Source organism: Callorhinchus milii, unplaced genomic scaffold (assembly GCF_018977255.1).
Source record: "Callorhinchus milii isolate IMCB2004 unplaced genomic scaffold, IMCB_Cmil_1.0 Scaffold20, whole genome shotgun sequence".
Lineage (NCBI taxonomy): Eukaryota > Metazoa > Chordata > Chondrichthyes > Chimaeriformes > Callorhinchidae > Callorhinchus > Callorhinchus milii.
The window spans coordinates 2,735,702-2,752,983 of record NW_024704761.1 but is presented as its reverse complement, the minus strand read 5'-3'; the positions used below and the strand labels follow the sequence as shown (position 1 = coordinate 2,752,983).

General features: G+C 44.6%; 2 protein-coding genes across 3 annotated transcripts in view; one reads left to right on the top strand and one right to left on the bottom strand.

Annotated features, from left to right (window-relative positions):
* helz (helicase with zinc finger) overlaps positions 1–3,740 on the top strand; it is an 86,184-nt gene extending 82,444 nt beyond the window's left edge. For both annotated transcript variants that reach the window (XM_007888732.2, XM_007888731.2), the window contains one exon: positions 558–3,740. In XM_007888732.2, the coding sequence (XP_007886923.1) occupies positions 558–889 (332 nt within the window). In that variant the 3' untranslated portion in view covers positions 890–3,740. The remainder of the gene's footprint in view (positions 1–557) is intronic.
* On the bottom strand, positions 3,210–13,773 carry LOC103175615 (voltage-dependent calcium channel gamma-1 subunit). The gene is made up of 4 exons (XM_042342333.1): positions 13,513–13,773; positions 8,138–8,212; positions 6,909–7,046; positions 3,210–5,556 (listed from the first exon to the last, which is right to left on the bottom strand). Exons 1-4 carry the CDS (start codon positions 13,754–13,756, stop codon positions 5,333–5,335), a joined length of 681 nt encoding a protein of 226 aa, XP_042198267.1. The 5' UTR covers positions 13,757–13,773; the 3' UTR covers positions 3,210–5,332.
* Positions 13,774–17,282: the final 3,509 nt, after the last annotated feature.

Below are 17,282 nucleotides of genomic sequence, written 5' to 3'. Positions count from 1 at the left end.
TTTGCTGTCAGGGAGAATCCTGCTCCTCAAGGTTGAGATGTTTTGGCAATTTTGTAGGAATGATTCTCAACCCTTGGGGGTGACAGGCAGTCTACTCAATCAGTAGCTCTTCAGCCACTGGGTCAGAAGGTTCTGGGTTCAAGACCCAAGCCATGGTTGAAGTTGTGTTTCGCTCACAAATTACACAGTTAATCTGCTTTACGATATATTCCGTGAAGCACTTTGAGATGTCTCAGTGACGTGATTAGACACTATATCAAATTCAAAGATTATTATTAAGGCTCCTCGTCTAATCAACACTCAGTAAAGTACAGCTGCATCGTCAGAGGTGCTGCACTGTTTCTGGCCAACTATCCTCCAGATAGAAAAATTGGTCATTGACCTCAAGGGACTTAAGTGTACACAATAATAATCCTTGCATTTGATATAGCGCCTTATCACGTCTTCGAGGTATCTCAGAGCAATATGGCTGCCCCACGTTTCCCTATGAGACTATGTCCCTTTGAGACTCTTCAACGTGATGAGATAGTGACACTCGTTTTTTCTCCCTCCTGCAGCTCAATCCAAGAATCTCAGACCCTCAGAGGAACACCTGAAGCCCGACCACCTCCCACAGCACCCCTCCAACTCCTTCAACTACAACATGCTGCAGCACCTCGGCCAGTTCCCCCCGCTCCTGTCCAACAACCAGATAGCAGAGTCCAACAGCCAGCAGAAAGCCAGCGGAAACAAACCCATCATGTCGTACGCCAATGCGTTACGGGCACCGCCAAAGCCAAAACCTCCCCCCGAGCCAGCTAAGAGAAACGGCGACCCTCTGTCTTTATTTCAGGAACTCAGCATAGGCAGTTCGTCAGGTAGCAATGGGTATTATTCTTATTTCAAATAAAATATGGTTGCTTTTTAGATTTTAAAATGAGAGTCAGAAACAGTCAGAAATATAGTTTGTTAAAGATATTTAGCAACTCTGTGATGACTTCCTGGAATATTTTTTTTTGGCAGATGGGTCTCATCCTGTGTATATTTTACATTAATTTACCGTACTTTGTAGTTGATCATAGAGATTACTAAATTCAATCTGATTTCTTTCACAAAAAAAAACCAAAAAAATCTTTGATATGCATAAGTAATTCTTGTATCAGCTCGGAAAAAGAAAAAAAAAGTTTTTTAAGCAGAGCATTAATTTTACAGTCACTTTTTAAAAAGACTTCGCTAGCATACAGTGCTGGGTTTCTGTAACAGAAATTGCCAGTTTATGTGGGGTGGGGGTGGGCTGAGGGGGGAGAAAAATTGTGTTCATTTCAAGCAAAAGTGTCTTCAAAATGTGAATTACATTCTGAAACATTTTGATCAACTGAAAGATTTTACTCTGTGTAAAGTGTTATTGTAAACAAACAGCTTTTAACTTAAAAAAATAGGATATATATTTGCTTAAACATACACACATGTATATTAAGATTCAGTGTAGACACAAGCCATTACTTTTTTAAAAAAAAAGCAGAAATCATTGCAGTAGACGTAAGCACACCTTGATTACAAACTGCTCTGCCTTTTTTGTTTTTTTTGGAACAAGCTAATGACATACCTTTGCTCATTGTTTTACTGTTAATTTGATAGATTTTTAAAAAATAAAAAAAGAATCATGAAGATGAAATCAATCTAGGGTAATGCTGGTGCTTCGTAGAATATTAACTTTAAGAAAAAACTGTGTGAATTTAGTTTTAAAAAAAAAGAAAAAAATATTTGTTTTCACTATGCATGTGTAAATGTTTTTAAATCTGGCTTTTTTTTTCCTTTGAAGGGTATACAGATGTGTGTAGCATTTCACAACTTTTTAATGTAGTTTTAATTTTGGTACATTATTTGATTGTTTACATTAAAATGTGACAACGTACAAGAAATTCTAATATTCTGCTAACTCTTTGTTTTGGGGATATGATTATAGAGTGACATCACTTTTTCGTGTGTTTAATCTTTGAGGCGTTTACTCTTTTTTTCTCCCCCCAGCCCCCCACCCCCCTCCACACACACACACACACACACACACACACCTGGAAATTATTAACCTTTGCTATCAACATTTTAGCTGCTATGACAGATTGTGCTACGTACGTAATGTTCATCCACACTTTTACCTTTATAAAATGCCTTTGTGGATTTCAGTTCCTTTAGTATTTGATTTCACTGATTCCCTTTAGTATCGTATGAGTTCTAATGTTGGCTGGGTGGCATTTTTATCAGGCATTTCTTCCCCCTTCTCCGCCATTTCCCCCTCCCCCTACACCATACCCAATCTTCTTTCCTCTTATCAATTTCTGTTTCATTCATCTGGGCATTGCAATAGCTGCTGCAGTCAGGAAATGTATAACGGTTTCCATCTGCTTTTATTTTTCTTTTGTTCAGTATTAAAGTATTTAAATTGGATTTTTGTTGCCTGCCTTTTTCTATAAATTTCAGGAAACGGTGATGCGTAACTTTTTTTGTGTTGAGGGGGGGGCCGGTATGTCTTGTTCTGGTGTTGTTTTCCTCACCTCACGAACGTTCCTGAAAGTTGGAATGATGACGTTATTCCCCCCCCAGATGTAAAGGAAATCGGGCAAGTCACAGGTGAGTAGGTTACTCGCACAGCACCTGAGAACTGGGAAGGTCTCCGGTAATCCAGGCCATTATTTCTGTGTAAGTAACCTGTCAGGCTCCTCGGCCAGACCTGGAGATGTGGACATGCCCTCAACGTTGTGAGCCAGAGTCTTACCAAATGGGAACAAGGGAGTGTGGAGGCTGCCATTGCTTTTTACAGATAGACTGCTATCATTACCTGTTTCATGTGCACCATAAAAGCTACATTTGCTGCCCTATTGCAAAGCTAATGATCTGTCGCACGTAACTACATCTCGTGCTTATTTATTTTAAGGGCTGTTTCCGGGGAATAAAATCCTAAATTAATTCTGCTGTGCTCAGTTCAGCAGTTTCTATATTTGTCTCTCCCTATACCAGTATAATTGCTTTGACAACGGGCTCCTGCACTTTTCTTTCATTAAATTCCTTTTTAAAACGCTCGATTTCCATTTCAAACTGGAGAAAATGTTCCCGAGGAAAAATATTGAAAATAAACGAAATTCTGCCCGAGTTAAACTCTACACTGCACCTTGTGAAACAATTTCTCCTGTTAGTCACTCCTCACTCACCCCTCACAATGAAGCAGACACTTATTTTTGAAAATCCATTTATTTGTTCTTTTATCAGGTCAAAGAGTAAATCGAGCACCATCACGTTCAGTAAAGAAAGGCCACACGGTTTCAGGGGTTTAAAATAAGTTTGCGAAGTAGGCAAGGCCAAGGGAAGTCGAACAAAATGTAGGTTTATTTCTTATAAGAGCAGTCGGGGTGTAGTAAGCATGCTATACAATCACTCAAATTGTATCTGACAATACACAGCAGCTCCATGCACTATTGCGTCTGCACTGGGACTTCATTAGCATCAAGCATACAAAGAGCTGAATACATCTAACCATGTACATTATCCTTTTTAAAAAAAAAACTTTTTTTGGATGCATTATCAAATTGCAGTGAAAATGCTTGTCTCACCTTGCATCACAGAGCGTTAAAGAAACAGTCACTACACTACATCGTAATTACGTGTGAAGGGCTCCGACTCACCGAGACACAACGAGGTGCTGCCAAATGCAAATTCTTCTTCAAAAAAGGCTGAACAGCTTATTCATTTCAGTACTTATTGTGCCCTTCTGCTGTCAACCACATTTAAACCACACTGTTATGTTTCAGCATAGGTACGCTATACCTGTTACTGCTGTAAAGGGAGTGTTTCGTCAGCATGCAAATAAACCCTGGTAAATGAGATTAATTTGAATAAAATGTTCCACTTTGTTATGACTTTATTTAAACCCTACTGATTTTGTCTGATCCTGAAGTCTCTGCACAATCCATCTGATATCAATTTATAATAATAATAAAAAATACCAATTTAGCAGTGTACAGTCTAGTAGTGAATGCTTTGCAATATTTTAGCTGTTATTGCTTTGTTCATGATTATGTGCCCAAATACATATGAACGCCAAAGACTTGGGACACATTTCAAACCACACAATGTTCAAGACGAATTCGGAACAAATACAATAAGCGCTCGCCAAGCTTGTTTTCCAGAAGTGATGTCTATAATACTGTGTTATCCAAAATTTTGTTATTTCTTTCATTGTGAGATGTGTAAACGGGGTCAATTTTATGGGATTTTTTAATTAAGAAATCTGAGCGGAGACTCCCTTCTGGCCATTGCTTTGTGCAGCTCTCTGCGACTGAATAAAGATTGTTAGAACAGAAATCCCACCCATCAGCATCAGACCTCCCGCATTTCTTAATTAAGGAATATTACAAGTGAGTAGTTGGTCTTCAAAATCACCTTTCAAACACTGCATGATAATATTAACAATAATATTCCTTGCATTTGATATAGCGCCTTATGTCTCAAAGCTCTTTACAGACTCTGTACGTATATTATATATATATATATCTCCCTGAAACTGTTGATTTAAAACCAGCATCTGAACGCTGATCACAGAACAGTCAGGCAATGGGAAAGCACGCAAATTCCAACTTCTAACAATTCCATCGTCGTGTTTCAGCACTTTTTTTTTAAGGTCAAAATGTTGCAATAGAGCGAGCTGGAGCAACCCGCTGAAGAAACTGTCTCCTGGGAAGTACAAAGTTAATGGACTAAACTGTGGTAAAGTTGGATGGATGACGTGCAGATTGAGTTAATCAGAAGCATCAGTGTTGAACTTGTGGTTGAGATGATCAGTAATTTCCCACGTTCATCATCCGCACTTATTGGCTGAAAACTGTCTGTTTTGTTCATGTGGCCCCATCCGCTCTGATGCACCAAACAAACAACATTCAAAGAGGGGATCTCGCCAGTCCTCCTCCGCCTCAAAATCCGTAACAAGGAATTCAAAGCCTTTGTGTTCCATCTCTGTGAAAACAGCAGACGACTCTTGGAAGTCGTGATGTGAAGTTAAGAGTTTGAGGGTGAGGGAGTAGAGTTAACATTAGTAGGGCTACTCACTCCCCAAGTACCCCTCACTCTTAGCCATAATAGATGCGCTCGCTGTGGTTCTGAAGATGAGACACAAATATCACGCTGTGTCGATGGTCAACTCAATTCCTTGTAATGTCTTTATTATTAAAGAGCAGCCGGAGACCAGAGGCGAGGCTCCCTCTGAACACTGGCCTGTGGTTTCACAAAATAAAAGCACTTTTTCCTGCACAAGCGCTGTTTCCCCAGCGAGCGCTCAGCAGTGCCTGGTTCCTCCTCAGTCTCGCTATTCCGGCGGAGCGTCCATGCACGATTCCCAGGGGTTTTGGGGCATGCTAGGCAGGGAGATCAGGAGAAGCGTGATCCCACCAATGACGAGGATGACAAAGGCAGCACAGGCGCAGGCAAAGGACCAGGCGTAATAGTACTGGATCCAGATGGTTTCTTCACTGTCGATCATTCGCTTCACTGACTGCCGTGTGACCTCCACCGATATGGCGATACACAAGCCTAAATAGTAATGATTCATCATTACAATCCTTGCATATTTTATAGCACCTTATCAGGCCATTGAGGCATCTCAAAAGCGCTTCACAGAATATCTTGTAAACTCGCTGTAATTTATGGGTGAAACGCAGCAGCCAATCCACAGCAGTGGATTGAGTGACCCCAATTTTTAAAAAATGTTTTACTTGAGCGATCATTACCCCCAGGAAAACAATCCGCCATTCGACTAATAATCGGGTTGCTGCTTATTGCTAGGTAAACAACAACTTACATTTACATTTATACAGCACTAAACAGAGGCGTGTGAAGTAAGGAAACCTGCCTAAGTTTTCACCCCGCCCGGGAATCGAACCCGAATCCTCTTGCTTGCGAGGCGAGCTCGCCGGGAACAACATTGGGGTTCATTTGGCAGCTGCACAACATATTGGAAGCCTCACGGGCAGGACCCAATTGTTCAACTATTGTTGCTTTGCTGTCATCATAAACATTGGTATGAAATGAAGGACTACTCTTCCCGCAGTGTTTTTCTGCACCAGCATCTGTTCCCTTTTCTGTGTGTATTTTGTAGAAATGACGACCGCTCAGTCTGTTGTGAAATATCCTGATGCCGCATTTCAACACACAAATGTTTCATTATGGAAGAGATTCTTTGGCTGCACACCAGCACAGCTGGCTATCCCTTTCTGATGCAGTACACTGACAACAACTTGCATTTCTATAGCGTCCCTCACGCAGGGCAGGGTCCCAGAGCACACTGGACATGTTCTCGACTGCAAAAGACCACTGTGGTCCATCTCGCTGGTCCCATAGGAAGAAATCATTATTCTTGATTGATATCTTTGACAAATAGCTATTTAATTCTAGGAAGAAGAGGCCATTCAGCCCCTCAAGCCTGTTCTACTATATTACGCTACGGCAGATCTTTTATTCCTTTTCCCAGGTATTTAGCCATCTTTCTTTTAAGCATTTTAAAAATTGTCTCTGCCTCTTGAGTTTACTGACCATCTATCTATATGGAGGGGCTGAAAGGACCTTGAGTGAAAGGCTGGAATTGTATAAAAGTGCAACAAAACAAGTATTTTGTGTTAAAAATTAATGAGCAACCTCCTACTGGTCAATAAAAGCCAAACCCAGTGATTATAAATAAAAACAGAAGTTGCTGGGAGCACTCACCAAGTTGTCGACCTGAAACCTTAACTGACTTTCCTCTCTCCATAGATGCTGCCTGACCTGCTGAGTGTTCCCGGCAACTTCTGTTTTTATTTCAGACTTCCAACATGTGCAGTATTTTGCCTTTTGCCCAGTGATCATAATGTGGAAACCTCCTTGTGACAGGAAAGCCTGACCTGACTTACCTGAGAAGGTCAGGAACATGGCCGCTGGCTTCAGGAGGTAGTCCAGCCTCTTGTTGAAGGACAGCAGGACGCAGACTGTGCCCAGGAGCACGAAGGCGATGCTGATTATGGCGATCGCTGCCGCTGATATGCTGAATTCTACACAGAGAGCGAGAGAGAGAGAGCAACAGACATGGGGGGGGGAAATGCACATTGTTTAATAGAAATTCGTGTCTTGAAACATTTGGACACGATTAAAGGTCTCTGATGTCTCGCATCACCCCTGAGTCGGATGCTCAGCTCAGCTATAATCAACCAGAGCGTGGCTTCGCTGGAGAATGATCAGCAATGAGGGTTCTGGAGTCCTGATATAAACTATAATATCCATCTGACTAACAGCAGCAAACTCAGCCCAAACAGGGCTGTACAACAACAAATTACACTTGTATAGTGACTTCCACATCAGGAGAATGTCCCAGGGATGTAATGTGGTATCCCCAAAGGATAGAGTTCAAAATCCTCGTCCTCGCTTTCAAAGTCCTCCACAGCCTTACTCCTCTTTACCTCTGTGACCTGCTAATTCCTTACCAACCTCTTCGCTCAGCAGGCTCTGGTCTGCTCCATGTCCCCCGTCCTGCCCTACCATCAGCAGTCGAGCCTTTGGTCTTTCTGCCCCAACCCTCTGGAACTCCATCCCACAGTCCCTTCGCCTCGCCCCCTCGCTTGCCTCCTTTAAGTCCTGTCTCAAGACCTTCCTCCTCAACCTTGCCTTCGGTCACCCTCCTACTCTCCCTATCCTCCATCCCACTCCCAGGTCAGGTGCAAATCCTTGACTGTCCGGAGCCTAGGGACATCCTTCCAATGTAAATGGCTCTGTACAAATGTCATTTGTTCTTCTTGTTTTGTGGCTCAGAACCCCCACTGTGTGGCGTGTTTACTCAATGAGCCACCAGAGGAGTAATTAAACAGCCAGAGTATTGGAAGTAGAGCACTGAATGCCTCCCGCTGTAACTTTCTATCTCATTCACAAGTGTGGCCGATATCTGTGTCGGCACTTCACCTCTCATGAATTGCAAAATCAATCTTAGCTTGTACAAATAAAAGATGTTAAGAATGTATCATAGAAGGAGACATTCCATCCAATCAGGAACAATACCCAGTAATAAGCCGTGAAGCAGAGTTTGTCCTAAGGATGAGAGAGAAATCTCAAAGCTCCTGAGTGATCAGGTTAAATAATCCATCAGACTTACCCTTTTGTGTGGTGACTTGGAATATCTCTGCATTCTCCCCAGAGGTAAAGTGTTTGAAGTAGGTGCAGTTATGCTCTGAATCAAAGTATGAAAGTCACAATTAGCTCTAGGAAAGAAACCTTGTACGTGTCTTTAAGGATGTATTTAATTTAATCCAAGAACCAAGCGATCTGCTCTGAAGTCCGTAACTATCTGTGCTGCAAGTGATCAAACTGCTCGCTCTGAATTCATGTACAGTTATATTTTTAAGAGTAATAATCCCTTCAAAATAAATTGGCCACTCAACTGTTTGTGGGACACTACTGTGCGCAACTGGCTGCCACATTTCGCCCACAAAATACAGTCACTCCACTTTACAATTTATTCTGTGAAGCCCTTCAAAGACTTCTCAACAATGTGATAAGATGCTATATTAAATGCAAGAATTATTATTATTACAGTTCAGATGCTGAGGTGATGAAGTCCTTTGCTAACAGCTGCTAAAGGTGTCTTCAGTAACCATAAATTCAAGTGACAAACATTCCCTCCAACGCAGACTGAATCGCCTCCCTATTTGCACAGATGCAATAGCACAAATGGCTCCCTTCCAAGTGCAGAAACTTTCTGTTTCCTGAATCCCACAAAAAAATAAACTCAACAAACCAAACTTTCCTTTCACAACAACTTTCAAAGAATCCTATTGCTGTCCCATTTTGTCACAGGTTGTTTGTAACTTAATACAGTGCACAGTGTATTTTTAACCATAGCGCCATGTGGAATGCCTAGTTGTAAATAGCTGCTCTGTATTTTGATGATGTTGGGGCTGTGTATCCATCCATTAATCAAGTGAGCTTTGGTGCAAAGTTTTGTCAAAAAATATTCCTTGCATTTGATATAGCGGCTGTATTTGTCAGCAAACCAATTTGCTTTGACCCAGGTCCCACAAATGGCCCTGAAGAGAATGTCCCATTCTAAAGGGTGTAAAAGGATTGAGTGGTCGAGTTACTCATTAAGTGGAGTCCTGTAGTAGAGTGGTTAGCACACTTGCCTCTCAAGCGAGAGGACCCTGACACCAGGTTGGACTGCTTGCTGCATAAGAGTTTGGTTGCTGTGCAGACAGCAGCTTCTACAATATAATAATAATATTAGCCTCAGAAAAGCGATCCGCCAATCGACTAACAACCGGGTTCCTACTTACTGTTGGGTAAACAGAGGCACGTGTGTGGAGTAAGGAAACTTGCCTAAGATTTCGCCCTGTCCGGGAATCGAATCCAGGTCCTCTCGCTTGCGAGGCGAGTGCTCTAACCACTGAGCTACAGGACTCTCAGTGGCTGAAGGCTCTCCCGCCAATGGTGGGGTGGGTGGGTCGGGGGACGTGGAGCAGCCAGAGCGGGCTGAACGGAGGGAACGGGCGGGTTGGTAGGGGTGGGGGGGGGTTCCACTAGAAAAAAATTCACGCACCCAGGTGTTTACACTGTTAACAACCATGTTGGGATATGAAGGGCAAGTGTTATTTTCATTGCTCATTAAATATTTATGGTATTTGTTGCAATGTTCACCAGCCTTGGGACCTCCCCACCACCAAGTGAGAGGTTCACAGCTCTTAGGCTGCCTTCTCGCTCTCGCTTTTTACACTTCCTCTACTTTATTGCCAGTTCTATGGTCATTTGCTGCCCAGGACATTCCTCCTTTCCTGGAGAGCCAATACATTAATTAAAAAGGACATTTGATAGGTAGAAAGATGTCTGAAGGAACCGATTATCAAATGGTTGAAGGGAGAGTGTGGGATTAGCCAAGGTGGCTCTGGATTCCAATTGCTTGATCAATTACCACTTTGGGGAGGCAATTAAATAAACACTTGAAGAATAAAGATACCATTGGCTATTGGGGAAAAGCCTGAAAATGCGGTCAGAGTGGAAGAAATTAACACCAGCGCTGAGGTGGTAGCTGCTGATTTTGGAGTTAAGATGAACAAGTAAGAGAAGCCACCAGCTAATGCACAGTTTGAGGCCAAATGTCAAAAGACCCTGTTTTAAAGGTACGTTTAACTGTTGCAGTTTTTAAACCATGTTGGGAGGGGGGGAGAGTTTGGTGAATTTATTGGCCACTGATATCATCCTTCTAGTCTGAGTTTTACAATTCAGAGCAAGAGGGATTCAGGGCGACTTCATTGCAAAACTTCAATCTTCCGAGTACTAATTATGTTAATATTATTATTATTATTATTACTAATTATGTTCAGAGTGAAACAAGTTGCTTCAGTAAATCAGTCTCCTGCTAGACCAACCCCAGAGCCATGTGTGCATATAAAGCGATGCCGTGGGAGCTGCCTTATAACCGATGTCACGATACCAGTCATACAGAGGCTGCACAGACACCGTGCGAAAGTGACTGGGGAAGAGATACCTTTGTCCATACGGCTGATTATGTATTTTCTGAATTGCAAATCTAACTTCTAACTAGCAATCGGATGTATCTAACTGACTAGCCCCACATAGAAGGAGCAGCGCCTTTCATCTGTTGATACGCAGCTAAACCCAAGGGCATTTTAACCCACCCCATTTAATAGACGGATAAATGAATGGTAGAATAACCCAGGCTGGGTGTTTCATGCCGAGGATGTTTGGTAACTTTCTCAATTAATGAAAGACAAGATTCTGAGCAGCTGTGAGTAGAAAGTGACTCATCTGCTTCTCTTTCCTCCCCCACCACCACACACTTCCCTGGGGTAATGAAGGGTGGGTAGAGAGCTATCAATGCAAAATATCTCAGTTATAAAGTCATTTCTGGGTAAATAAATGATATTAAAAATCTAGTGCTTGCCATTCTATAAATGACTGAGGGTGTGGCAATGGATTAGCAGCAGGTGGTGGTGTGTTGAGCTGTTATTTATAACTCTGATCCTTAAATCATCTTTTGGACTCCGGCTGTGAAGTTTCAGAAATGCGTCCAATGTTATTCTAAAAGACGCGAATCTATTCTGTGGGTTTCCGGGTTAGAGCAATCAGCGACATTTGAGTGGAGAGAGGAACAATGAGAACCAGACCCCAGTGGAACATTCTTGTCTTTAACAACAACAACAACTACTTGCATTTATATAGCGCCCTTCACGATGGGCGGTGTCTTGTGGAGCTTATTTAACAACACTAACTTTATGAACTTGATTTTATTTCTGGGAAGTCGAAGTTTTTTTNATATATATCTATATATTGCCCTGAGAGGCTGGACTCGTTTCTAGTTTTGAGAATCTCCGCTCGCAGAGGGCTTCGATGATAATAATAATTTGATCACTCGACTCACGACTATTTACAGGACACTGCCGTGCGGAATCGGCTGCTGTGTTTCGCCCACAAAATATACAGTCAATTCGCTTTACAGTGCATTCTGTGAAGCATTTTGAGACGTCTCAATGACATAAGGCACCAATTGAAATACAAGTATTATGATTATTCCCTTGGCTCCCGAAGAAAACCCCGTTTGACGATGAGTCATTAGAAATGTTACTTTGTCTTTTAAAAATAAAACTCCGACCCAGTGACTGGGGAAGGACAGTAATTAATTAGAGAATAATGAAGGGAAAATTTTTTCTGTTTGGACTCTGTGGATATGAGTGTACAGATGTATTGGAATAATATAGGAAATAACCAGCTTTGTTATAATAAGAGAAAAATATATATATGGCAGGAGATACACTTGCAGGACAGACCTCTTGGCATTTTTAAGGAAAATAAATGAGTTATGATGTACACTACTCTTGAATTTTCTGAATAATTAGGCAAGTGATGATATTTTCACACCAATGACTCCCAATTGGAAGTAAAAGCCACGAGTAAACATTGGAATGCGGGCAAGAAACTGGTTTAAATGCTGGTGAGACGTGGAATGTCAGCCTGGAAGGAAACCAGCGGAGCCCAAATCCATTGGTGGAATATTTGGACCCTACAGCTGAGATTTGGCAACATGTTCAACGTTTGCCTCTGTGTACGTCGATCTAATTGACTCCTAATCTCGTTGGTTGCTAATTTTAGGTGCTCCTTGCCCTCCTCTGTTTTATAAAGAGGTTTCCCGGACTCACCTCTCCCCCCCCAGTCCAGTCGTGGATTGAGTGACCAAATTATTGTGGTTTTTTTGTATTAAAGCAATGAAGGGTTTGTTAATCCTGATAGAATCAAGAGACAGATGGATGAATCAGACACCTGTGTATTTTTGCCTTGTCTTAGCTGGGGAGACCCTTTTTAAAACCAATTTATTTCACTCTGTCCTGTAAAACCTCATGTAACTGAACACCATCAGCTGTTGTGCACAAGTATCTGGAACGCCATTGCTGCCCAACAGTAATTTTGTCATTAAACACAACATGCATAGTTTTTTTTAAAATAGCAGAGATAATCACTCTTGCATTTTATACTGCGCCCCATCACGTCTTCGGGACGTCTCAAAGCGCTTCACAGCATATACTGCAAAGTAAACTGACAGTATGTTTTGTGAGCGAAACCGGGCGGCCGATTGTGCACAGCGGTGCCCCACAGACAGTCGGGGATCGAAGTGACCAAATTATTATTAATTAATTTATTTATTTATAAAAAAAAGATTATCCCATGAAAGCGATTTGCCAACGGACTAACAACCGGGTTCCTATTGACCGCTATTTAAACAGAGGCGCGAGGAGTAAGGAAACCTGTACTTGTATTATATATATATATATACATATACACACATACACACAAAACTTTATACAACAACAACAACTTGCACTTATACAGCGGCTCTATGGAGGAGCAGTGTCTGGGAACACTAAACAACATATACAGTGTATATATATGTAGATATATATAGTAAAGTGAATTGACTGTATTTGAACAGTTGTCCAATTGCCTTTGGGATGCAGTCGGTGGTTGAAAAGGCGCAAATAAATCTTTTATTCCCCCCACCACACCCCCTGTCCCCCCAACCCCACCACTGTACCCCCACTTCCCCCCCAACCCCCTGTCCCCCCCAACACCCACCACTGTACCCCCACTTCCCCCCCCACCCCTGTCCCCCCCACCCCCACCACTGTACCCCCACTTCCCCCCCACCACCTGTCCCCCCCCACCACCCCTGTCCCCCCCACCCCTGTACCCCCACTCCCCCCTGTCCCCCCCACCCCTGTACCCCCACTCCCCCCACCCCCCACCCCGTCCCCCCACCCCTGTACCCCCACCCCCTGTCCCCCCACCTCCCACCCCCACCCCGTCCCCCCACCCCTGTACCCCCACCCCTGTACCCCCACTCCCCCCCCTGTACCCCCACCCCCTGTCCCCCACGCTCCCACCCCCACCCGTCCCCCACCCTGTCCCCCCACTCCCCCCTGCCCCCCCCCCGTCCCCCCCCGTCCCCCCCCCCCAACTCTTTACCTCTGGTTAGACCGTCCGCCCCGCAGCCTCCGCTGTCCGGACCGGACGCTCGGACGAGCGCCGTCTCTGTGCAGAGTCTCCACAGCCCGAAGTGCGCCCGTTCGCATGTGCCGTTGTGTTGGGCGACGCTCGGGCTGAGCACTGCCCAGTGATCGGTGCTCACGGCCACCAACAGCAGCACAACCCCCACCGCCACCACCGAGAAGGTCGCCCTCACCTTCCCCGCTTTGCCGTCTCCGCTCATCGTTACCGGCGCCGACAGTCCGGGGCTGCGGCTGTGATTTTGTTGGGGGAGGGGGTGGGGGGGGGGGGGGGGGGGGGGGGGGGGGGGGAGGGGGGGGGTGGGGGCTGCTCCTTCCTTGTGCTCACACCCCCCCACACACACCCCACACCCCACCCACCGCCCACCGCCTCCTCCTCCCGATCCGATCCGATCCGCGTCAGGAACGGGATCAGGTTTGACTGTCGTTGTGACAGAGCGGTGAAGTTCACATCTGTTTCACTCACTCACTCCCCCACTCACTCACTCACTCACCCACTCACTCACTCACTTACCACTCACTCACTCACCCACTCACTCACTCACTCCCCACTCACTCGCCCACTCACTTACCCACTCACTCCCCCACTCACTCACTCCCCCACTCACTCACTCCCCCACTCACTCACCCACTCACCCACTCACTTACCCACTCACTCATTCACTCACCAACTCACTCAATCCCACTCACCCACTCACTCACCCACTCACTCACTCACTCACCCACCCACCCACTCACTCACTCCCTCACTCCCCCACTCACTCCCCCACTCACTCACCCACTCACCCACTCACTTACCCACGCACTCACTCACTCACCAACTCACTCAATCCCACTCACCCACTCACTCACTCACTCACTCACTCACTCACTCACTCCCCCACCCACCCACCCACCCACCCACTCACTCACCCACTCACTCACTCACCCACCCACCCACCCACCACTCACTCACTCACTCACTCCCCCACCACTCACCCCACTCACTCACTCCCACCCACCCACCCACTCACTCACTCACTCCACCCACTCACCCACTCACTCACCCACTCACTCACCCACTCCCCCACCCACTCACTCCCCACCCACCCACTCCCTCACCCACTCACCCACTCACTCACTCCCCCCCCCACCCACTCCCCACCCACTCAATCCCACCCACTCACTCACTCACTCAATCCCACCCACTCACTCACCAACTCATTCATTCACTCACTGCCACAGACAAAGACAATCCAATCTGATTGATTGATGTCCCCTCTATTTTGAGTTTTATTTTTACACTTTTTTTTAAGGGGGGAGGGGGAGGGGGGGAGATTAACAAGAAAACCTGTGTGTGTGTGTGTGAGTGTGTGTGGGGGGGGGGGACAGTGTGGAGATTTTAGCTAAAATAGGCTTGAGTGGTGGGACCCACACATTGACCTTCACATCACTTTCAGACCAAAAGAATCTGTGCTCACAGCGAATTCCATTCTGTTAACATGGGGTCGGTTTGGTTTCCCCTGAACGAAGGAAACGCTTCAGAAGCCAAGTCTTTATGTCGAAAATGTGACTTTTTTTTTAAAGAAAAAAGTTATTAATTTCACACCGACAGCTTGCTCTCGACTCGGACCCAAACGGGGATACAGTTTATAAGTTTTTCTTAAACTGTCTTGAATTTTACAGGTACTTTTTGAGCTCCAGAATCCTTACTGTGTGCGTTTGTGTTTTGCAAATTCCTCCTTTTTTTGTGGACTGTAAAATGTCAGGATTTTATGATCTTAATTGCCCAAGTTCAACTGAATGTGGGATTGGAGTTGAGCTGTACAGTTGAGGCGCAATCAACAGCGGCAACAAATTATGTTTACACAGCGCCTTTCATGTCCGGAGTGTGTCCCAAGGCTCTGGACAGTCAAGGGTTTGCACCTGAGCTGCGGGTTGGAGTCGAGAGGGGTGGAGGTTCAGGGAGGGTGGGGTGGGAGGGAGGATCAGCGAGAGTGCGGTCGAGAAGACGGGCCTTGAAGGGGCTAAGAGAGGGGGTGAGGAGGAGGGACCCCAGGATGGAGTTTCGGAGGGTGGGGTCAGGAAGGCTGATGGCAGGCAGGGAATCAATGGCTGTGGAGCCTAAACTTCACTACGCTGAGAAAAGGCTTTAAATTGGTAGGTTGCAGGCATTCTGTTACGTGATTATCCAACTTCGGGCCAACGCAGTTTGACATCATTTGTTAGTGGGATACGGTAAACGTGTGGTCATACTAAGCCCCTCGGTGGGAGCTTTACTAGTTTGTCATTGTCCAATTATGAAGACTTTCCAGTCTGTGGATTAGGCTACAGAGCAGAAGGGAGAGAGGAAAACCTCTCCTCTGAGCCTGAAGACAAAGTTGAAAACTATGAGTTTTTTTTAAGAAATGTGAATATAGAGGCGTCATGTTGTGCACATCTCTGTATCGGTGCTCGCATGAATGAGCAGACTGGACCCTAGGCATATATTGTCTGTTGCCATCTCTCATCTAGCCCCATGAGTAAAGACCACTCTGCCCTCTTTCCCCCCCACCCCTTCCCCAGTCACGACTCTTCTCACTGCTGGGGGGGAGGGGGGGAGGCAGAGTGTGCTCTGTGACTCATTAGTGATGGTTAACATCCTACATATTAATCTGTCAAGATCCTGGTTCTGTTAAGGGAAGCTTTCAGCTGGGATACTTTTAATAAAAATTGGTCACACACTCCATGTCTGCTTTTGTAGGACGCTGCTGTGCGCAATTCGCTGCCGTGTTTCGCCCACAAAATACACAGTCACTACGTTTTACAGTATATCCTGTGAAGCGCATTGAGACATTTTGACGACGTGATAAGGCGCTATATCAAATGCCAGGATTATTATTATTACTTAATAGCGTCTTTTCATGTCAATGACTGAGTGTTTCACAGGTAAATTTTGGGTGGGTTTAGTGACCTTTTTTCTTAAAAAAAAAGACCAGCAAACGATAGCAGCGGAGACCACCCCACACTGCAGAGCATTGCAGGAATTCATGGTAACAAGAAATGAATAGCAAACGCATCAAGCTTGCCTATACTTCACTTCACATAGGGGGGGGGGAAGGGGGAGATAAACAGTCAGTGAAGGAACTACAGTAAACTCCTGATAGCTCATCACTCCGAGGGAAAAGGGCTCAGTGACTAGTTATCCAGAGTGGCAAATTAGCCATACGTAAATAAATATTCTGCGAAGCGCTTTGAGATGTCTCAACGACATAAGGCGCTGTATCAAATGCAAGGATTATTACTATGATTAAATGCAGCCAGGATATTGACAGCATGATGACTTAAGTGGTAGTGACAAGTTAAGCTGGGGTCGAGTTATCAAGAGTTTACTACTGAATACAGTACAGCCAATGCATCCCCTCCTTTCATTCCACCTTCACACAACAGTAGATGCTCACTGCTATACATGTATTACTTTATTGCCACAAATACTTTACAGTAATCCAGCGATACCCATGTACAGACAATGCCATAATCTCAGAGTGAAAGATCCTCTATCTTTCTCTCGCTCTCTCGCGCTCTCTAATCTCAGTTGTTAAAAAAAAATACTTACACAATATCAGGGGATTTTTTTTTTGAAATATTGTTGCCACACGATATGTACAGCTCTAAACTCTTTAAACATCATCTTTACAGTGAAACACGCTTCTGCCTAACTCGGTGAAAAAAATACAATAGAGACGGGAGAAATCTGCATTCATTTAAACA

Bases quoted from the DNA above. Each gene is read 5' to 3' on its own strand.
- LOC103175615 (XM_042342333.1), bottom strand. From the start codon at position 13,756: ATGAGCGGAGACGGCAAAGCGGGGAAGGTGAGGGCGACCTTCTCGGTG. The intron at 7,047-8,137 runs GTAAGTCTGATG...CTCTCTGTGTAG, and splicing joins CCAAGTCACCACACAAAAGG to AATTCAGCATATCAGCGGCA. The intron at 5,557-6,908 runs GTAAGTCAGGTC...ATTACTATTTAG, and splicing joins CATGTTCCTGACCTTCTCAG to GCTTGTGTATCGCCATATCG.